Source organism: Tauraco erythrolophus, chromosome 1 (genome assembly GCF_009769465.1).
Source record: "Tauraco erythrolophus isolate bTauEry1 chromosome 1, bTauEry1.pri, whole genome shotgun sequence".
NCBI lineage: Eukaryota > Metazoa > Chordata > Aves > Musophagiformes > Musophagidae > Tauraco > Tauraco erythrolophus.
This window is the reverse complement of record NC_141465.1, coordinates 104,866,930-104,889,024: the sequence shown is the minus strand read 5'-3', so window position 1 is coordinate 104,889,024 and position 22,095 is coordinate 104,866,930. Positions and strand designations below refer to the sequence as shown.

The following is a 22,095-nucleotide window of genomic DNA, read 5'->3' as shown; positions in this document are numbered from 1 at the left end:
TCATTCAGTCACAAGCCCTTTCTTTGCAGTTTGTTTTCCGTGTCTTTAGCATCTGAACCTCATTTAGAGGCTCTTCTGTGGAAATCCGAGGACTACAAACGCATGCAGAAGAGCAACAAGCGCAGATCCTTGTGTAACGACCCAGCGCCAGGAGACGGCCTTTCCAAACACGCATGTGGCCTGGCAGAGGCAGACGTGACCTCCCTTCCCCTCACACCCACTGCTCTCCGCGCCGAGCACCGCTCCGCGCCCCGCCCGGCCACTCGCCTCACGGGAGCCGTTACCCGCCCGGCCCTGCCCGCCCCTCCCGTGGCGGCGCGGACCGGGGAGAGGGAGGATCCGCCCTCGCCACCGCCCCGCCGCCCCGCGCACGCGCCCTCCGCCGGGCGGCTGCAGCTCGCGCCTCCGCCGCTGGGGGCGCTGCCGGCTGCCCGCCGCCGGCGGGAGCTGGTTCTCTGCGCTCGGGATCGTGATGGCGGCAGCAACGGCGGCGGCGGCCGGGGGAGGTGGCGAGCGGAGCAGCACCCGGGACCGGCTCCTGGCGGCGCTGGAGGATCTCGAGCTCTTGGCCAGGTACCGCGCTTTGCTCTCCGCACCCGGTGCCCGGATGGGACGGCGTCAGGCGGCGGAGGCGAGGCGCCGGGGGTGGGGAGAGCGTGCTCGGCGCTGTACGTGCGCGGAGCCTCCGGCGGGTGCCCCTGGGCTTGGGCTGGGAGGGGATCGGCCTGACCCGACCCTCGCTGGGCTGCGAGACGGGAGGAAGGGCCGGCCCGGCCACGCGCGTTTTCCTGCCCTCCTGCCGTCCCCAGGCCGGCTCCTGCGCGAGAGGGGGTGGTTCCGCGCCGGGGGGCTTGGACCGGCCCTGCGCCCTGCTCCACAGCTCTCGCTCGGGTAGGAAAGCATCGGCCGCGCTTTATTTCCTCTTTTCAGAGCAGAAGGAGAGCTTCCTTATACTTCCACTTGCCTTTCTTTCGTGGTTGACACCTGCGTTTCCTGCGAAATGCACATACCCTCCCGATTTTAGGCTTTTTATTAGTCACTAAAAATCGTGCTTAAATCAGAAATTTGGAGGTGGGATTGCATCACTTAAACTGTTCTGGTCATTGCCTGTGTTAACGTTAAACTGACTCAAAGTAGGCTGCAGAGCTCGTCTCTGGAGTGATATAAAGGCTCGGGTACTTAGTCCCTGCTTTTGAGGCTGGACCAATATCCCTCTTCCAAGTTGTCCACCATGTTGTGGAGGCACAGCTGGCAGTGCAGTTAAACTGGTTCCTAATTATTTTCCTCCTGTTGAGGAGAGCAGGAGTGTAAGAAAACTTTTTCTGAGGGAGCAACCTGAACTGTCTAGATGGCTGGCTTTCTCTGTATGATTACCACTGGCTTTGGCTGGGATGGGGTTAATTCTCTTCCTAGTAGCTAGTTGGGGGAGATATGTTTTGGATTTGTGCTGGAAACAGTGTTGACAATGCAAAGGTGTTTTCCTTACTGCTGAGCAGTGCTTACACAGAGTCAAGGCCTTTTCTGCTTCTCACACCACCCTGCCAGGGAGTAAGCTGAGGATGCACAAGAAGTTGGGAGGAGACACAGCTGGGACAGCTGACCCCAGCTGACCAAAGGGATATTCCATACCATATGACATGACACTCAGTATATAAAGCTGGGGGAAGAAAGAGGAAGGGGAGGATGTTTGGGGTGATGATATTTGTCTTCCCCTTCCAAAGTAACATTTACATGTGATGGAACTCTGCTTACCTGGAGATGGCTGAACACCTGCCTGCTCATGGGAAGTAGTGGATGAATTCCTTGTTTTGCTTTACGTGTGTGTGTGGCTTTTGTTTTACTTACTAAACTGTCTTTATCTGAACCCATAAGTTTTGCCACTTTTACTCTTCTGATTCTGACCCCCATCTCACTGGCCGGAGGGAGCGAGCGAGTGGCTGTGTGGGGCTTAGTTGTCGGGTTAAATCAGGACAGTAGGAAATATATTGGTCAGTTGCTCTTGTTTCTGGTTAGGTTTTATTTTCAGGTTTAGATTTTGTTGTGACATATGGGTTGCTGGAGAACATGTGTTTTGGGAGAAAAAAAAAAGACTTGCTCCTTATCTAAACTTTTTTTTTTTTTTTTTTTTTAATATTGGGACTAATATTCTACCATAATGAATCCAGAGCAACCCTCAACAGCATTTAGTGAATCTTCCTGTTGATCAGCAAAGTGTTGCAGTGCTGTAGAGATGGGCCTTTCACAGTCATGATACTGGTTTGGTGGTATGATGAGCTAACAAAATTAAGCAACATGTCTAATCTGTAGCCTTTGTTTAGTTTTGAATCTGTGTCTGTGCATTATCCAGCTAACATAGGTCAGAATTACAACCCTCCATGACATCAGCTTTGATGGCAGTAGTTGACCTACTTAGAACAGATTGTTTGCTACTGCTCAGTGTTGGTAAGGTAGAATAAAGCCTTAAGTGATAATGACAGGTTTCTTTATTCTCTAATTGCTTAAAATCATTTTACTGTTCAGGAGTGACCAAGAGACATAGACCAAGATGCTATTTAGAGCTCTACTGGTGAGAGGCTTTTTCAGATGTTTTGGAAAGTACCTGAGCTCATCCCATTGAGCTGCTTGCACTGGACCAAGCGAAGAATCAGTACTGTTCCAAGAACAGTGTCTTCAGATAGACAGTTACTCATGCATAGATAGCTTTCAACTACCATCCATAGCCTTGGAAACCAAAAAAGTCTGCTGAATTTACAGAAAATGCCTTTTTATATCATGGTCTTGTTGCTTACTGAGTCCTTTCTGAGGTTCTTGATGGCTTTTCAGAATGGTGGCAAAGTAAATGGATACCTGGAAGCGTGATCAAGAGGTTTGTTTGAGAAGCGCTTCTAACAGCACTAGAATATTACTAGGTTTTTTGTCTTTTTCTATGTTTGATATACAACTAATATATCATTGTGGAAATACTTGTTGTTGTACAAGTAGTTTCACAACACACTCTTTAGGTGTTTGAAAGTGTAGACTTAATTGCTTTAAACCCAAGTGTGGGAAAAATGGAGGAAAAGTAGAGAAGTAAGATAGTGAAGACAACTTCCATGCCCTCTTGCAACAAACGAAGGCAAGAGAAGTTGGGTATGAATGCATTTCATTGTGCTCTTTCTTCTCGCAGCTTCTGCTTCTGCTTTATGTAGTTTGGCAGGAACTTAGCATGTTTCATGAGTACAAATACAGACAAGCACTTCATGAGCTCAAAGAACAAAGAAGAAGACGTGATCCAATCATGAGACTATTCACAGAATTACTCTTAGCTGAGAAATCCCTGCCAACACTGTACTATAAAACTGTAAAATACTCAAGTCCATGAATACGTCTGTAATTATATCAGTACTCTGACAATTTTGGGATGACTTGACATGATTTACAAATAATGCCTTGGAAAATTGTGCAAACACAGAGTTTTCCTTTCAGGGAACTAATTGAAATTTTGGCAATTTCAAGAAACCAGAAGCTTCCACAACCGGGGGAGGAGAGCCAGGTAAGCTGAATTTCTGAACTGTATTTATTTGAGTAAGCACAATACTTCTAATTTCTTCCTTTCTTTCTCCCTTTGTCCTTGCCTATACTCAGGCTAATGGTGATGATGAGGTTTTGGCCCCACTACAAAGGCATTCTTGGTCCTCATATTGCTTTTTCGTTTATTCATTTGTTGTATGCTTCATAGGCTGTTTCTGCAAACAGAAGAAATTTTGTTTCATTTTTCATGCAAACAGAAATGCTCCTATTGATGTCAGTTGTTCCTCTTTGCAGCACAGTGGAAGGTGTGTTGTTACTCTAGCTAAATTAAAAGTTCTGCAAAACTCTCGTTCAATAGATCCTGGAACTGCTGATTCAGAGAGATGGAGAGTTTCAAGAGCTAATGAAGTTGGCAGTTGATCAGGGGAAAATCCATCATGAAATGCAGCTTTTAGAAAAGGTAGTAGAAAAGAGGGATAATGATATTCAGCAGCTGCAGAAACAACTAAAAGAAGCCGAGCACATACTGGTAAGTTCATAATGATGTGTTTCCTTTTGAGCATCTGCTTGTGAGAAAGGTGGTTCAGGAGAAAGTGGTGGTGTGTTAGTTTGAGAAGATTTAAATACTTAAAACTTCGTAAAAGCTTAGTAGTTAGTTTGGTTTTTTTTTTCAGTAGTCAAATACTGTTTCGTTATCATGGTGTTCAGTTTTGTTTTATAATGCTAATTTTCTTCGAAACCTACTTTACTTCTCTATATTTTGAAATGTTCACTGAATAGTTTCTCTCTTAAAATGCAATTAAATGCAAGGGTTTATTCACAGCACCGACTTTATGTAGAAGTTTACAAATTAAAGATGCATTGAAGGTTTGGTTTAGTTAGTTTGTTGTTTTTTTACAACCAGGCAACAGCTGTTTATCAAGCAAAGGAAAAGCTGAAGTCGATTGAAAAGGCAAGAAAAGGTGAGCATCCATGATTGTACGTAATGCAGTTGTAAAGAGAGTTGCTAGTTAGGGTTATTTTATTTTTTTAATTCTACCATCACAGATTTTGGATGCTTTATGTGTGAACAAATTTCCATTTCATTTGAAATGAATTCGTTATGCAATGAATAGGTCCCAAACACAAGAAGGATGTGGAGCTGTTGGAGTGGGTCCAGAGGAGGACCACGAAGATGATCCGAGGGCTGGAGCACCTCTCCTCTGAAGACAGGCTGAGAGAGTTGGGGCTGTTCAGCCTGGAGAAGAGAAGGCTGCAGGGGGATCTTATAGCAGCCTTCCAGTACCTGAAGGGGGCCTACAAGAAAGCTGGAGAGGGACTTTTTACAAGGGCATGTAGTGACAGGACAAGGGGCAATGGATTTAAAATGGAAGAGGGTAGATTTCGATTAGATCTAAGGAAGAAATTTTTTACAATGAGGGTGGTGAAACACTGAAACAGGTTTCCCAGAGAAGTTGCGGATGTCACATCCCTGGAAGTGTTCAAGGCCAGGTTGGATGAGGCTTTGAGCAACTTGATCTAGGGGAAGATGTCTCTGCCCATGGCAGGGTATTTGGAACTAGATAATCTTTAAGGTCCCTTCCAATCCAAACCATTCTATGATTCTATGAACCTATAACCATTTCCTCAGAATAAAGGCAAGAATGAGTTATTTTTGTGGCAAACGTCATAGAATCAAGGAATTTCATAAAATTTCTATTACTGTAATGCAGTCACATATGTAGAAAGACTGCTACATTATGCTCTACAATTACTAAACAAACAAAAAGAATTTCTTCACTACAGAAAATTCCATAATAAAGCAGGTGCTGAATTTTTCTTACAAATTGTGCTTCTCAAGTTCACTGCTTAAGAGATTGGTTTGTGCTTTTCACAAGGTCGAATAACCGTTGACATTAAAGGCGTGCTGAACTTGTGGCTGTAAAACCAGTTCACTGCCAAGTTTGTCGTTGCATAGAATCCTCTAAGCAGTCATTGTGTTTGAAGCATGCTCTTAATGTTTGATAAAATTACATTCCCAATCTTTTAGATATTAGTGTCCAATATTCTTAAATAATTGAATGATGCAATCTCTTAAAAATATGGTAACTTTTCTTCCATTCTTCCAGGTGCCATTTCATCTGAAGAAATAATTAAATATGCTCATAGGATCAGTGCTAGCAATGCTGTTTGTGCCCCTCTGACATGGGTACCAGGTAACTGTCATATTTATAATAGATTTTTATTTTTTTAATAATAAAGCATGGTCAGTATCTGGTCTTACAATGCTTTCATACAGTGAAAACACTGAGGTTTATTAGAGTAGCATTGTTTTCCACTGATATCTAGTATTTTCAACAAAAATGGATATCCAAAGTCCTGTAGACTTTATGTGTGTCTTCAAAAGGCTATTGAACTGCATGCTTCCATTAACTGACTGGCCGCCTCTGCTCTCCTTTGTTTGCTTTTATCCCCTGAAAGTTGGCCCCAATTATAAGTTAGAACCAAATATCTTAAAGGCTTTTCCATGTGCTTGCTTGTGTTCCCTCCTGCCCTTTATAATATTCTTTTCAGAGAATGTTAGTGAAGTCAGAAGCAAGGCTTTCATTATGTGAGGTTTCAATTTTGAGAACTGTCCTCCTTGTCCAAAATGAGAATGTGTTTTTTTCAATTCCTGTCCTTGCTGTTTAGCTGTGAAGTAGCAGGGAGAGCAAAGATATCTTCTAAACGTGGTGTGAGTTTTTTGTTTGTTTGGCTCTTTTTTTTAATGTGCTTTTTCTGCTTTGAATTAACAAAGAAAGTCTAAGTGAAAGACACAGACTTGGATTTTAACAAAACAGGTGTGATTCTCATTGCTGATCCAAGCAATCAGAGTACGGGTTGTTTTTTTTTCATCAGGAAACTAGGCACTGAAGAAAAAATTAATGTCTGCAAGACAATTGTTAAATATTTAAAAACATTTGTTTGCTTTTTTCCTTAAAGGGGACCCACGCAGGCCATATCCTACAGATCTAGAAATGAGGAGTGGTCTCTTGGGTCAGATGAACAACCCATCCACCAATGGAGTTAATGGACACTTACCAGGGGATGCACTTGCAGCGGGCAGACTGCCAGGTAAGAGAAACTCAGGTTTTTTGCTTTATTCCTTGTACAGTCATGGCAATTATACATTTCACTTAGCAAAGGCAAATCAGAGTTAAAATAATGGAATTTATTGCTATTGTTGTTCCCTGGCAGTGAAGATCTAGTAAACGAAGTTGACAAAAAGAAATTGCATGAGTTTTTGTCATTTCATGCTAAATCATAGTGCAGATACTACAACTAAGTCAATATAAACAAAACTTAACTTAGATACCCTTAAATTCCCTTATTTTAAATTGCTGTAAATTAAGTGGTATCGATTCATATTAGAAGCTTTTTCAAAGCAAACTTTTCTTAGCAGTGCTGACAGAAAGTATGGAATTGTGAAAGCTGTATATTGGAAGAAAAGAGGTTTATTGTCATCCCCTACCTTTAAGTCTAAGCTCTATATAGCAAGACTGTTTGCTTAGAAGTTCTGGATTGAAAAGACATTGCATAGGACAGCTGGTGAGGTAGTACCCTGAGGGTAGGAATGGAGCTTTAATCCCTTAATTACTTAGTGAAATGGGCACTTCCATTGACTTTAGTGGGATTCATTCATTCATGCTGAAGTAGAATTTAGCAGTAAATTACTGTAAGTGAATCAAGAGTTCAGTAGTTCTGTACCTGTGCACCATTAATCTACTAACGTAATGTTTAAACTAAATTGTGGAAATCATTCTTCGTTTGAATTCATAGGAGATCTGTTACAGTTACCTGTCTATTAAGCCACTTGCAGGTGTTATGGAAATCTTGTTTTGAAAAATTATACTGACTATATTAAAAAAAACCTGTATCGTGACTCCATTGGAGAAATAGTAAACTTGGATTTTGTGTTTCCGATCATACATCTGATCCTATTGTCACTTCTTAGGAAGTGACTTGAAGTTCTGCATCATCTCGCTTTCTAAACCTCTGGCCTTGGATAAAATGGGTCAGAGTGCCGAAAAGGAGCGGGACCCTGACACCTGTCCATAGGAACCCCCCAGGGAAATGCTGAGGATGTATCTTTTCCGCTCTTTTCAAATATGGTCAGAGGAGATTCTTCCTTGTGGAGTTTGAACGTTTATTTGTATAAGTTTTGGTAGAGCCCATTCTAGCTGGCTCTTCTGCCTTAGGGGATGCAGACTTGCTCCTTTTACTTTTGAGTGCTGGCTCTGTAAGAACTGAAAGCCCACTCTTTTGGACTTTTCCTTGAGAAGCTGGAAAATGTGGGATTTAAACTCAAGTAAAGTTGTTAATTGAATCTAGGTCTCCTGTGTTACGGGAAATCCTCTAATTACTAGACTGTCAGGTAAGAGGGAAACATCAAAGCTTTGTTTAAAAGAAAGTAGAGACTGCCCCAATGTTTTGTGTAGGGATCCTGAATCCGTTGGTGTGTGGAGACATGTCCTGAGAATGCTGATTATGGGATCTAATCCTTTTAGAGACTTCTGCAGAGAGATGTCCAGTTACTGAGTCCATACTGAATCTGCCAGCCAGCCACTGGGCTGCTTGGTAGCCTCAAAACTTTAAGGCTGCTTAGCACACACATTCAGCCTGGTTTAATAGTGGACTGGTTCCAGCGTTGAAGCACGGCCACAGGATGTAAAACACTGTTTTACGTTCTCAGCTGGTTCAAATAAACTTGGTTAACTTCACTATGGCTGGGATGAGACCGCCTGGTGGTATCATATGTTGCTTGTCCTAAAGCGGGCACGGAACTGGCATAAAGGCTGGGTGTCACACCCTTGCATCTGCTGGTGGGTCAGATTTGCATAGCTAAGTAATGCATCAGGTGTGAGGGGACTGTGGCTGTCATTCATATGTGGAGTCTCAGGTGTCTGCAGACTTAAAGATGAGAAGCCACTCTATGTGGAGTCTGCATGCTTCTGAGTTAGGTCACACCTCAGTGAGTAAGTCTACCATATATGACACCTTGCTTAGACAGTGCCCTCTCTTTCTGTGCTCAGAGTCCCACATGGGTGGGCTTTTGTTCACTTCCTGACTCTGCCTAATCATTTTTAATTCTTGCTGTAAGCAGGAGATAGCTGGTTTCTTCTATGGGATAGATTTAGCTACAGTGCCTGGTAATAAGTGGAGAAGAACTGAAGCACAGCAGAGGGAGCATAAATTAAAAGGAAGGGAGCAGAAATGCCATAGAGATGTGTACTGCAGCTTTGAACTGGGAGCCAATTTGGAGGCAAGGACAGGAGAGGAACACTAGGAAATGTTGTGAGGGGAGAGTAGGTTGGTAAGGAGTACAGTGTGGGATGACTTTGGAAGTAGGAGGAGAAGAGAAGAATGAATCAGAGCTAAGAGAAGAATGAATGAGAGCTGGGAGAAGTCAGAGGCAACTGAGGCTGGCCTGGTTGGGCCACAGTGGGGCATCCCCCCCTCTCACGTATTTCTGTCTGTGGCCCTGTTGTTGTAGTAGGACACTCTTCTCTTTTGTCCTTGATGCACCAAACTTGCTGTTGGGAAAACTATAACCAAGGTGTTTCAGCCAAATTTGGATAAAACATTTTACTCTGAATTTCTATGGTCTGTGTTGAGTATTTTTTTTGATCTAATGTTTTCATCTGTTTTTGCATACTGACAAGGGGTGACCATTTGCATTACTGCCAGCGGCTGTGGATGTTAAGTCAGTTCAAACTGTGCTTTGAAGGCGAAAAGCTCTGTATGAATATATACTGTTTTGAAGTGGAGTGATGAGAGATCAAGAGCCACCTGCATAAGTGGGCCTCTCTGGCAGAGTACGCTTTTACAGTGCTAGAACAGCTCCATTGTTAGATGTTTTCCAGCTGTTGTTGGAGGGTTTCATGTGTCTGAAATTCAGGAAGGATTTTAAGATTTGTTTTAATTTTAAATTGGAGTTCTGGTTGAAGTGCCTTGTTGCATTTGTCAGTAAACAAAGCTGATAGTTGATTGATTATGCTGTTTTTTTTTCAGATGTGCTCGCTCCTCAGTATCCTTGGCAGTCAAGTGATATGTCAATGAACATGCTACCTCCTAATCATAGTAATGACTTCATGTTGGAGCCTCCAGGACACAATAAAGAGAATGAAGATGATGTAGAAGTTATGTCAACAGACTCCTCGAGCAGCAGCAGTGACTCAGACTAGGTACAAGGGGGACAGTATCCCTAGCAGACCTTTCCTGTGGTGAAGGTAGGTTGGATGCTGTTCGTCACAAACTGCAATACCCTTTTGTTAATGCTGGTGGCCCTATGTAGGGAGAAGATAACAGCTGGCTCAGAAATAGGGTGACTAAATTAAAACCCTGGACTTGAGAATTTTTTTTTTTCTATTAGCTGTTCAAGTAAAATGACTGGGAGCTTTCTGCTGGAAGAGAGATGTCAAACTTCCAGTGATTATGTAAATGTGTATGTTTGCAAGAGGGGTGTGTGTGTGTGTATATATACATTTACTATACATTGGATGATAAACCTTCCTGGGAAAAAACGTGTAAGGGGAATCCCCTTGTATGTTTGTTAGTAACTTTACTCTTTTTCATGATAGCCTTTTCTATGGCACAGAAATGAGACAGGAAATTTGTAATTTTAACATCTTTTTTTGTTACTGCCTAAATCCGTGTTCTTGATCATCTGTGTACCGAGAACAGAAACATGGCAATAAGGTGTAAAAAAAAAAGTTTGTAATTATTGTAATATATAATGAGTGATTTGTCATAAATAAACTCGGTTTTGATGTAACTTTGTTTCATTTTGCAAACTTAAATTTTTAGATGAGTTATTGTGTAACTTCAATACTCGCCACATCTTATCCCAGTATGTGGCTGAATTCTGATCAAGTTTCAGGAAGTTTGTACTCCTGTTTTCCCCTTTGCAAAATGCCAAGTTTATATGAGAAGCACCTCAGCAGTCAGGAACTGAAAGTCTGTCCTTTTCAGCTGAGCTTTATCAGGTACACACATAACCGGGCAGATCCTGAGGCAGTGACATGGAGTGCCCATTTGCAAGGCTTCACCAATGCTTTGGTTAAGCATCCTGCAACCCTGGAGATGACATGCTTTGGGGCATGCTGCAGGTTCAGCTCCTTTCAGTTCAGAGCACTCACAGATTCTTTATTCTTGTCATCTATAATTTTTTCAGTTCTTTGAACCTGCTAATTTGTTTACTTCAGCAGTTGCATTTCCTGCCTCAGCTACAATGTTCTTTCATCTTTCCAAACACACTTCCCTTGGCTTTCCTTTCCTTGTTCTGTTTTGCTTAAGAAGTCATTTTATGACAGCTGCTTTTCTCTTAAGTAACCCTCTGATCAAATCAGAAAACTAATATGTGAACTGTTGCTTGTGGCAGTTTCAGGTTTCTGCCCTGCAGCAAGGCTTCCTGAAGCACAGATGACAATTGTCTCCACTTTTTTCCATTTTGTAGATTCCTCGCAGGAAGTGCTAAATCAGGTACTTCCTCATTTGCTCAGATAATTTTTCAAATATTGCTGTCAGTAAAGCTGTCACATCTGACCAATACATGTACAAATCCCATAAGGATGTAGAAATGAAAAGGGCCTCTTCAATTAGGTTCAGTCACATAATACGGGGCAGTGGTTTTTGTTTTAAGAGAAACAGGGAATTTGGTTTTGTCTCAACTGAAGTTTTGGATACTTCCTTTTGGAAGTATTTTCAGAGTTATTAAAATTTCACCTCTATTTTGCAGTCTAAAGTTAATTCATGTACATACATATTTTAACCTTTTTCAGTATCATCTTTTCCTTTTTGATGTTTACCCCCAATGTCTCGAGACAACCATTTCCTCTTTAATTTATGTTAATCCCAGTACACCTGCCCTGTCTCAATCACCCTAGTTAACCTTACCTATCCCTGTTCTAGTTCACATTGTTTTTTCTTAAAAGTGCATGATCAGAATCGTACACAGTATTACAAAATGCGGTTTCTTACGGCTTTGTACCATGGGATTAGTATTTTTTTCCCTAAACACCCCTCTCAACACATCTTATGAAAGAGCCACAGCTTACTAGTCTCTTTTGCCTTCTCATTTATAAGGACATTCTTTTCTTGGAATGAAGCACAGAGATAATTAGTAGCTATGAAAAGTGTAATGCACAGTCTACCCAAAACTCTTACATGGCTATATCATGTGATTTACTAACTGACATATTGTGGAGGTGGGTGATTGTTTCCAGACCTGAGTAAGAGTGAACGGAAATGATGATGACAACTTTTTCTGGGTTGTTTGCTACTCTATTAAAAGGATTAAATGGGACCAATGTGTTACATCTAAGAAACAGGAAAGACAACAGCTCTGCCCACTGTTCATTTCACATAAATCAGCCTCTAGGTATAAGATGGATCCAAATCAGGTTCTTTACATAAGTGCTGCAAACCATATACTGTTGAGGAGTATTTTTCTCAATGCTGGATAACTATAATGCCATTTTAGGTGAATTCTATCTATAACAAGCAATATAGCAAACCACAAAGTTTTAACTGTGTGTTCTAGTATTCAGTGGCTTAGATGTGTACATAGATTTTCCTATTTAGCCGAAGTACCAAAAATCAAAGTAAACATAACATTAAACTGAAAGGACCAAATCTTAGCAGCTAAAAACTACTGAGAATCAAATTTTTTTTGGGGGGGGGGGCAGAAACACTACTTACAAAACAAGTTATTTAAGTCAGGGATTGCTGACAGCTGGTTGTAGTAATGCACTGTAGTCATTTAATCAGTCCACTTAGAAAGGGTACAGAAACCCTGACATATGGAGATGCTGTTTGTGACCTCAATTCAGTAACTACCTGTATATTTACAACAGATAGAATGTCTATAACCATTAACAGTAAAAAAATACTTATCCCATTACAAACCATTTTACAGTGACCTGTTTTCCCATCAGGAGCTAGATGCCTTCTAAAATTTAAAATTGCACTAAATAATTTTGATTTTTTTTTTTCATTATTCTTTGGAACAGATGGACAGGACATCTGTCAACTGTTCCTACAGGCTTTTCATTGACAGCTGAATGCAATAATTTTCAGTGTACATAAAGTTGCTTTCAGGAAGAAAATCTCCACTTTTGAATAGAAAAAAAAAAGCTTTCTACAAAGATGCAGTAGTGAAGGAATTTTCAGTGATATTTCCCATTTCAAAACTGCTTTGTAACATTATCTTCTTCACTTGAGAGAGAGAATATCTGTCCTAAGGGATGTTGCCTGTAATACTTCAAATTCTAAGCAGGAGGCTTGCGATTGTCAGGAGCATTCTTACACTTTGTATCACTCTGCTTCTCAGCAAAAAGAGCCATCTCTACTTAAAAAAATTCATGTGCAAAGCAAGGAAGAGCTTTAAACCCTTCAAGCTCATTTCTTTTAAGAACAAGTCAATTCATCATTTTAGACAATTTTAATTTTTAAGCATTGTGCTTATATTTTATTTAAAAGAAATTAAAGGTATCTCAGAACATTTTGTACAGTGGGTGTATCTAAAGGAAACAGACGAAAACTGTGTTTTAAAAGAACCCTGAAGAGAAAAAAAAGCCAGTTAGTGATTTTTTTAAAAGTAATAATCCATCCTTATCCTACAATTAATTGCTGATGTCCTAATGACTACAACTGGAAAAGAATCAAATTTGGTTACAGATCCTAGAAAAACAAAAAATTGAAACTCATTACTTTTGTATAGATCTTTGTGTTCTGTGCTTTCATTCACTACCAATTCAATCATTTAGTCACATTAAACTGATAATTAACAATTCTGTCAAACCCCAGTAGCCATACAGAATTGCACCCAGCTGTGCTGTTCGACAACCCTCTTTAGCCAGAAAGTATGACTGTCTGTGGCAGAGCTACACCTGTAAATGAGACTAAGTTGTACAATGTTGTTTGTGTCAGCCTACTAGAACACTGTAGGCACCTCTCTGTTAAAGAGTTCAGTAAAATGATCAGAAATGAAGATCAGCTGCAGAGATCTGAAACACTTCTGCAAATGAATTCTAATGTAACTGAGGCTGAAAACAGAACTCTGTAATGAAAAGTGGGTGGCAAGAAGGGTCAGAGAATCTTCATTTCCTACACAAGCCACCGCAACCCTTTCACGTCTGTAGTACTCTGATTTCCAAGTATACATAACTGTCTGCAGGAGAATGAGGCATTGTCTGGAAAATGTGACTTCGGTTCACGACAGTATCTTAACTGAAGCTATGAGACATGGCTAAGTTTAAAATTTGGTCCAAGATTTAGAATTAGAGGAAAGCAGCATGATACACAAAGTAGTTTTACAGAGAAGGGAGGACAGTGGCTAAAACAAATCCGTTTCTCTTGGCACTGATGCTGTAACTGTTTCCAAGTGAGTAAGCTTCTCTGACTAGTTCTGACTTCCAAAGGTCTATTATTCATCTATATAAAGACTAACCAGATAAAACACTGTGAGTTTTCTATAAAAGAAAACATTAATTGGTACACACTAGAGCTAGAAAGAGCTCTGGAATGAGACAACTGTCATGTGAAATACAGTAAAAGCACTGAAACATTTGGCATATTTTTGGCTTTAGGAAGGGTAGTATTTTAACATCCTTTTCTCTTGTGTACCAAAAAAGCAGGTCTGTCCTTTAGTTTGTTACATAACGTACAATCGGCTTTTACACTAGCTGGTGACTTCCCGTGTACCCCTTTAGGTGATCGAGCTCTTCTGTAAAGGGATTGTAACCTTGCTCTCTCAAACAGCGTAAGCCCCAGAAGAGTTGATCTGCTGGAGGAAATTCATCCCATTTAACCCATTCCCAACCTGTAGGAAACAAAAAAAAAAAAAAAAAAAAAAAGAAAAAGCCAGAGTGTAAAACTAATCACATAACAATTCTGCCTCCGCAAGCCTGGGTGGATGGTTCTCGTACAGAAACCACCAACGACATGTTCAAGCTCCCTGCTGCATACGCAGTTATTTTAAACTTATGAATTAATTTCCTCCCCTTAAGTCTTGCCCCTACCGGAAGCGACCGTTTTCTCAGATCCGCAAAAACGAACGTGCCCGTAGCCACTCCCTCACCTCATTACGTCCAAGCGCGCGGCGATAAAGGGAAACGTAAAATAAACCAAGCTAAAAACGCGCGTTACGGCACAACCGAGCGGGAGAACGGCCGCACCTGCGGCTCTCCGCGCTGAGCCGCCCGAGCGACGGCGGCGAGGCCAGCACTGGCGGCGCGCGCTGCTCACCCTCGTTCTTCTCTGGCTCGCGGTTGCGTGGCTCCGCCCCCGGCTCCGCCTCGCCCTTCATGAGGACGGTGACGTAGTGGTAGCGCGCCGCGGCGCACACCGAGTTGACGGTCGACGCGAAGCGCACGTTGCGCAGCCGCAGCGCCGCCTCTTCCAGCGTCTCCCGCGCGGCGCACTCCGCCAGGCTCTCCCTGTGCGCGGGGGAAGGCACGGCCGCCTCAGGAGAGGGCAGGGAAGGGCGGGCCCGGGGCGGGCGGGCGGCTTTCCGTTCCGCCAGCGTCCGGCGGGGGCGGGGGGTTCGGGGCTCCTACCCAAACTCCAGGTGGCCTCCGGGGAGCTGGTAGGTGCCGGCCCCTACCGCGCCTTTCCTCTTGCCCAGGAGGACGCAGTGAGGGTGCGCGGGGCTGGTCACCACCACCCCCACGCCGATCCCGGGCCGCGGCGGCGGCGCCGTCTCGTCCATGTCGGGCGCGGACGCTGGGGGAGGTTGCTCTTCCCTCAGGCCCGGAGCGCGGCAGCGGCTCCGCCAATCAGGCTGCGGCCGGGCTTCGGGAGGCCGTTGGGAGTGCGCGAGGCGCGCATGCGCGCCGCGCGGGCGGCGCGGGTGGCTGAGGGGGCTGCGGAGGCCGGGCCGCGCCGCTCCACCCAGCCCTCCCGCCCGAGCCGGTGAGGGGCACCGTGGCGCTTCGCTTCCGCCCGGTAAATAGTCGCAGGCGGAGCGTTGGTGCGGGACTCTGCTGGACGCGGCTGCCGGCAGTACGCGGGCAGCAACTGTCACGTAATGAGGAAAGCGGATAGCTGCCCAGGCAGGCTCACCAGAGGGAGAAATACTGCCTGCACGGCGAAATGGCTTTCTGTTTTGTACTTATGTTCGGTGGGTTGTTTTTTGTTTTTTGTTTTTTGCTTTTTTTTGCCTCTGAATACGAAGGAACTAGCGAGGTCACTGAGAATTGAGAAAGCGTTTGTGGAAATGAGGGCCACCTAAAACCAAACAAAATAGGTACAGCTCGGTTTCTTGGAGATCAGGGTGCCAGCTGGCCTCTGACTGCACGTTTGTTCAGAGCTTAACAAGTGGCCCCTCCTAGTTTAGCCCACGGTTCCTGCTGCGTGGAGAGTCTGACTCTGAAGTGTCACTTGACAAATCATTAAAAAAAATAAACAGCCTCAGCCAAGCAGAGATCCAGAGGCAGAATAACAGTTGCTGACTAATAAAGAAGTCGTCACAATTTCTGCTAGCAAATGTTTACCTTAATTTTCACAGTTAATTATAGGAATATAATTATGTGGAATATAAGATAAAATCAAAGACTTTCCTCACCCACTAAGCTCATTCTGGTCCAGTATATTAAAACGCCAGAAGGCTGTTTACCTGAACAAACTATTCTGTGTATACCATTTTCCTTACCTTATACCAAACAGCATTTACAAACGAGTTCAGGGGTGGCCCGCTGTGATTCTACTCATATCTTTTTAAATACAAGAAAATATTCATACAGTTATGCTTGTCAGAATAGCTTTTTTGGTAATGTTTTGAAATCTGCTTTATCCAGATGTTTGTATTTAGTTGTTTCCATTTCTTCATTTTGTGTTTGTGGTCATTAACATAAAAAATACTGTGTGAAAATAAAAGACATTTTGTTGACTGAATCTATTCTGATTGGTTTCTCTTCAGGATTTATTTCGGATGTGAGCATGCACTCAGAGGTTTTGCACAGATCATGAAGTAAATATAGGCCAGTATTTCTTGAGTGGTGGTCAACAGACATCCACTGAAGAAAAGCGAGAGAACAAGCAAAGAATGAGAAAGTAAACCAGCATCTTCTACTATAGTAATATGTTGAAAAGCTTGCAATGTTATTTATGTGCTGTTGTAAACTTGTTTATTAGTATTTATCTGACAAAGTACTCCTGTGAGATAAACAGCTAAACCAGTGTATTTAAACCAGCATGCGTCCTGGCTGAGGCATCTACTTCTCAGGCCCAAGCACTTGTTCCTCATGCTCGCGCTGTTATTGAAGTGGCTGTGCAGCGAACTGTATGCATGAACTGATCTGGTTCCAAAAACGGGGTTTTTTGGTCAATTTGTTTTCTAGCATGCTGTGGGCAGCAGAGGGAGAGGATGGAACAGAGTTAGATCAGATTAAACATAGCATGAAGCCAAACCTAACTCAGCAAACTGGAAAAAAGATTAATTTTTCAGCAGGATGGGTTCCCCAATATGATTTACAGCTCATGTACATGAGTGATTGAATTGGCACAAGGGATGCAGTGAGTGTGAGCAGCTGGGAACAAGAATGATGGACTAACCATGTAAGTGGCAGGCCAGATTTATGTCAGATTAAAATGACTACGCAGCCGTTCCTTAAGAACACACAGAGAAACCAGGTCAGAAAAGCACACACTGTAAAAAAAGCTACTTGAAAACCAGCTATACGATCAGAAAACATCTGTCTTTCTGAGAATCTCATGCACACAGTTCCCTTCCTGTGGAATTTGCCACATACTCACATTTGCTTGGCAGAAGTAAGAACTTCTTGTAAATTGGAAGATGTAAGGGATTATGTTTGAATATTTTACATTGCAAAACTGGCATTCAGAAGCTGGGTGGAATGTGACAGCAGTGCATGGCATCGGAGTCCTGCCAGCAGGCTGACTTGAAACATGAGCTTGAAAGACGTAAAGATTTTCCCTCACTGGCATTCAAGCAGCTGGTTGTCATCCTGGACCCTAATACTGAAAATTTAAATTTTAACATTGTTAACAGTTTCCTTACTTGTATTTTAGCAGAAATGTTTCTATGACACCTCATGCTTCCACTAAATCGCCAAGTCTCTTAGCATAAATCATCCATTGTTGTAATGTTACAGCTTGAGAGAAATCAGTACCAGAAATTTGGAAGTGTGTGATTTGTTGTTTTTAGGTTGAAACATAAATAAGTTCTGATCACGTAAGAAAATCCTGTAAATTTTTTTTCAAAGGAAATCAGTAATGTTCTGTTGCAGTTTTAGTTGGATGGAATGTGCATCTCTACCATTATATATTACTGTGCAGAGAGCTCAGCCTCACCTAATAAGGCAGTGCCAGAACTCCTTTGGTTTGGAAGCTGAAGTGAGTCTCCTGGAGACCGACTTGTTTCTGCTAGAGCAGAGTCTTTGGGCAAGAGTGGCAGAGCCCTAGAGCAGGTCGCTTGAAGAGACTGTGGAACCTCCATCCCCGGAGAGGCTGAAAACCTGACTGGACGTAGCCCTGAGTGACCTGCTGGATGCTGGCCCTGCTTTGAGCAAGGGGTGGCATGAGGGGAAGACAATGAGTTGGAGCAGATGGCCTTCAGAGACCCCTTCCAACCTAAACTGTTCTATGACTCTATTCTGGCAGCAGGTTAAGATTTCTGCTTACTAACTCAGTATTTGCAAAAATACAGAAATTTGTTATAAGGTCTGCACGTTTTGGTTTAAATAATTATTTTACTTTTTAATTTCATGGAAGCAAGTAGCTCCTAACTCTGATATAAGCAGCTACACTAATTTGAAGACCATTCATCTCCCTAAAGCCAAGAAAAGATGACAAAGCTTGTAAGATCTCAGAGGCCTGGATCTGTTAAGTCCTTTGAGATCTCCTGGAACATACAGTGCTACAGAAACATGAACACGTGTGGATGATTTTTATTTCTTGTGGAGATAGCAGGTATGGTTGAAGTTGCTTAGTAGTTTCTAATTTCTTGGGTTTAGTGTTTGAAAGTTTACTAAACTAAACTATAAATACCAATCCTATAAATTTCTAGCATGTTATGTTTGTGCATCAACTTTTGGGGGTAATTTCAGCAAAGCCAATTTGGTTATTTCTGGGAGATACATTGGGGAATACAATTTGGGTTTGGGAACAAAAAAACCTTTCAGGAGGAAAAAGACGCTTAGTGGTCAAAGGATGAAAATCTATTCAAGTTAGTGTCAGTAAATCCCTGTGCGTTTGTGCACAGAGCTTTTTAAAGGCTTGCTGTTACGACCTGAGTGTTTCACCTCACGTGGCATATTCCAGTCCCTTCAGCTTAAATGTAACCACTTTTTCTTGAGATGCTGTTGGTTAGAACTGGGAGGTAGTTTTGCCTCACAGCTGAGAATTCGGGGCTCTCTGCCCTTGTCGTGTTCAGTATCAGCAAGTGAGTTAAGTCACCAGAAATGAGTATCAACAAGTGACTTCAGTCAAAAGCTGCTCACATCGTCAATGAAGCCGAGACGTGATCCAATGAGCTGTCATACACTGCCTCTGGCAGGCGGTGACGGCAAGACAGTATTTAGTCTTCACATGTTTTGGGTGAAAATCCTGTCTTTCTTCCCCACAGTGGAATGCTGCACACTCACGTCTAAAACAGGAGCTCTTGTCCTCATTCTCTGCTGGGCTGTTCTGTTGACACTTGGCTTTAGTTGTGTGCCAGAGTCTTTTCCACAAGGATGCCAGCCTGCTTTATGCAGCTGTGGTTCTGTGTTGACCAGGTAAATACAGCTATGGCGCCACTCTAGCTGTGCCACTTTTAACGTTAGGAAAGGTGGTAATTAGGAGAGGTTCATAATCTACAGCTTCCTTCTTCAACGGGGATAACAGAAGTCCATGACTGATATTTTTCCTTTTCTTCTCCTCAAGTTGGCTATCTTAAAAATGTAGGAAATTGCACTAAAGATACATATTATACTAATAAGAGTACACTTGAAATTGTCCGTGCAAATTTTACCTACACATTTAATTTGCTGTTTTTGTGTGTTTTTGTTTTTGTTTTTTTTTTTTATGGCAGTCCAAATGTAAAGAGTAGCTGCTTTATGCAAAACAAGGAGAGAAACCAAATGCAATTTTTTGGCATTGCCTTTTCCATTTAGATTCAATCACTAAATTGTCTTGATTCAACAGGAATAAATACTGCCATGCTTGTAAGCAGAGTCTTGCATGAAGTTGGTAGCTATGTCTTCTACTAGGATATTGTGCAGTAAGTGCTTTGGAAGTTTTAGACAAAACAGGATTCTCTAGTACAGTCTGGTTCTACAGCAGTAAACCAGACTTTCCTTTTTGCACTCACATAGCTTAAGAGAACTCAGATCCTTGCAAGATGTGTCTGAATATTTCATGTATTCCTATCATTACTTGCATAAAAAATCAGAGAGTAGCTGACAGGAGTTATTTCCTGTTCAATAGCTTGTCATGCAATTTGTTAAGCCAAGATGCACTACTCCGTGTAAAAATGTGTTCTATTTTCATCCCTAAATCCCCTATTTTTCCCCCCCTTCTACACAACTCTTGTGATTTTTAGATTTTTGACAATACATCTATTCTGCTTTCGTTTGCCTTCTTAAAATTTCAGATTGTTTCACTTAATTTCCTTGATATTAGTTCTTTACAGTTACAAATATGCTTTCATATCAATAATATTAATTGCTTGTCACAATTTTTCTTTTCCCTTCATTTTATAAGATTTGAAATTATGTATGTGTCCATCTAGAATTTCCTGAAGTCCACAAAATGCATTTTAACAGTAATTAAGAAAAATGAAAGAAGATGGGTGAGAAAACAGTTTTTGCTCCAACTCTTTAAATACCACAGAACACTGAGAAGTAACACCTTTTGTTTTTAGTACTTGTTCAGGCCCTCTGTGATAATGTCTTGTGCTGATTCTTACCTGCAAATAGACAGTTTACTGTGGTGTGAACAATAAGCTGTTGAACGTTGACCCTGAGCTATGTACCTCTGATCTGATTTCCAAAGCTCAAAGATAGGATTCAGACCTAAAGATTTAGTCAGTGCATTATGATGATAAAGACTGGCTGCAATGCTTATCCAAATTTCACTGCAGGAGAAGAAATGAACTTGATCTGCTTGCCTGAACTTACTGGGAAGTGGAGGAAAAGAAAGATGTGTTGATGTGGCAGGGTCACTGGTTAGGTCCCTTGTGGCCTGACTTCCTTTCCAGGCTTTGCCTTTAAACTTAGTCTCTTCCTTTTCCATGACTGTCAAATAGTATACTGCTAGAGAAATTCCTTGTTAGGAAATCTGTGGATAAAATGCAGGCAAGGATTCACAGCATCCCTAATGTGCCACTGGCTGGACTGTCAGAGTAAGTACTGATTTGATGGAGTGACCAACAATGACGCTATGGAGAAGACTGAGTAAAGAGAAGAAATGCAGACTGCTCACCTCCAGCTGAAATACTAGAATTTCCACAAATGATCCCTCTACTTAAGAAAGGATCCCCAAATAACAGAAGGGAAATTTTGCAGAAGTTAGCTACTTTACCTTTCCCTATGCTTTATTATGAATTTATGATCTGCATAATTCTCAACATTCTCCTGGCTTCACATTAAACTCCAAACAATGTTTTTTCGTCACCTTTTAATATCAGAATTTATGAGACTTATAAGATTTTTCCCGCACGACATTCTTCTCTCTAAACTAGAGAGGCATGGGTTTGATGGATGGACCACTCGGTGGATAAGGAATTGGCTCAATGGCCGTACTCAGAGAGTAGTGGTCAACGGCTCGATGTCCATGTGGAGACCGGTCACGAGTGGCGTCCCTCAGGGGTCCGTGTTGGGCCCGGCCCTCTTCAACATCTTTGTCGGTGACGTGGACAGTGGCATGGAGTGCACCCTCAGCAAGTTCGCCGATGACACCAAGCTGTGTGGTGCCGTCGACACGCTGGAAGGGAGGGATGCCATCCAGAGGGACCTCGACAGGCTGGAGAGGTGGGCCCGTACCAACCTCATGAAGTTTAACCAGGCCAAGTGCAAGGTCCTACATCTGGGTCATGGCAATCCCAGGCACAAATACAGACTGGGTGGTGAATGGATCGAGAGCAGCCCTGAGGAGAAGGACTTGGGAGTACTGGTGGACGAGAAGCTCAATATGAGCCGGCAATGTGCTCTTGCGGCCCAGAAGGCCAACCGCGTCCTGGGCTGCATCAAGAGGAGCGTGGCCAGCAGGTCAAGGGAGGTGATTCTCCCCCTCTACTCTGCCCTCGTGAGACCTCAGTTGGAGTATTGCGTCCAGTTCTGGAGTCCCCAACATAAGAAGGACATGGACCAGTTGGAGAGGGTCCAGAGGAGGGCCACGAAGATGATAAGAGGGCTGGAGCACCTTTCCTATGAGGACAGGCTGAAAGAGTTGGGGCTGTTCAGCCTGGAGAAGAGGAGGCTCCTGGGTGACCTTATAGCGGTCTTCCAGTACCTCAAGGGGGCCTACAAGAAAGATGGGGAGAGGCTGTTCAAGAGGGCCAGTTGTGATAGGACAAGGGGTAATGGTTTTAAAATAGAGGGAGGTAGATTCAGGTTGGATATTAGG

General features: G+C 42.7%; 2 protein-coding genes across 2 annotated transcripts; one reads left to right on the top strand and one right to left on the bottom strand.

Moving 5' to 3' along the window:
* The first annotated feature begins 472 nt into the window (after window positions 1–472).
* On the top strand, window positions 473–10,265 carry MED4 (mediator complex subunit 4). Its single transcript, XM_086620569.1, has 7 exons — window positions 473–573; window positions 3,466–3,532; window positions 3,869–4,039; window positions 4,415–4,472; window positions 5,619–5,705; window positions 6,472–6,603; window positions 9,541–10,265. The coding sequence occupies exons 1-7, from the start codon at window positions 473–475 to the stop codon at window positions 9,711–9,713; spliced, it is 789 nt and encodes a 262-aa protein (XP_086476695.1). The 3' UTR covers window positions 9,714–10,265.
* Window positions 10,266–12,207: 1,942 nt separating this feature from the next.
* Window positions 12,208–15,238, bottom strand: NUDT15 (nudix hydrolase 15). The gene is made up of 3 exons (XM_086620559.1): window positions 15,087–15,238; window positions 14,776–14,966; window positions 12,208–14,350 (listed from the first exon to the last, which is right to left on the bottom strand). The coding sequence occupies exons 1-3, from the start codon at window positions 15,236–15,238 to the stop codon at window positions 14,205–14,207; spliced, it is 489 nt and encodes a 162-aa protein (XP_086476685.1). The 3' UTR covers window positions 12,208–14,204.
* Window positions 15,239–22,095: the final 6,857 nt, after the last annotated feature.

Bases quoted from the DNA above. Each gene is read 5' to 3' on its own strand.
- MED4 (XM_086620569.1), top strand. From the start codon at position 473: ATGGCGGCAGCAACGGCGGCGGCGGCCGGGGGAGGTGGCGAGCGGAGC. The intron at 574-3,465 runs GTACCGCGCTTT...TTTTCCTTTCAG, and splicing joins GATCTCGAGCTCTTGGCCAG to GGAACTAATTGAAATTTTGG. The intron at 5,706-6,471 runs GTAACTGTCATA...TTTTCCTTAAAG, and splicing joins CCCTCTGACATGGGTACCAG to GGGACCCACGCAGGCCATAT.
- NUDT15 (XM_086620559.1), bottom strand. From the start codon at position 15,238: ATGGACGAGACGGCGCCGCCGCCGCGGCCCGGGATCGGCGTGGGGGTG. The intron at 14,967-15,086 runs GTAGGAGCCCCG...CCCCGCGCACAG, and splicing joins GGAGGCCACCTGGAGTTTGG to GGAGAGCCTGGCGGAGTGCG. The intron at 14,351-14,775 runs GTGAGCAGCGCG...TGTTTCCTACAG, and splicing joins CGAGCCAGAGAAGAACGAGG to GTTGGGAATGGGTTAAATGG.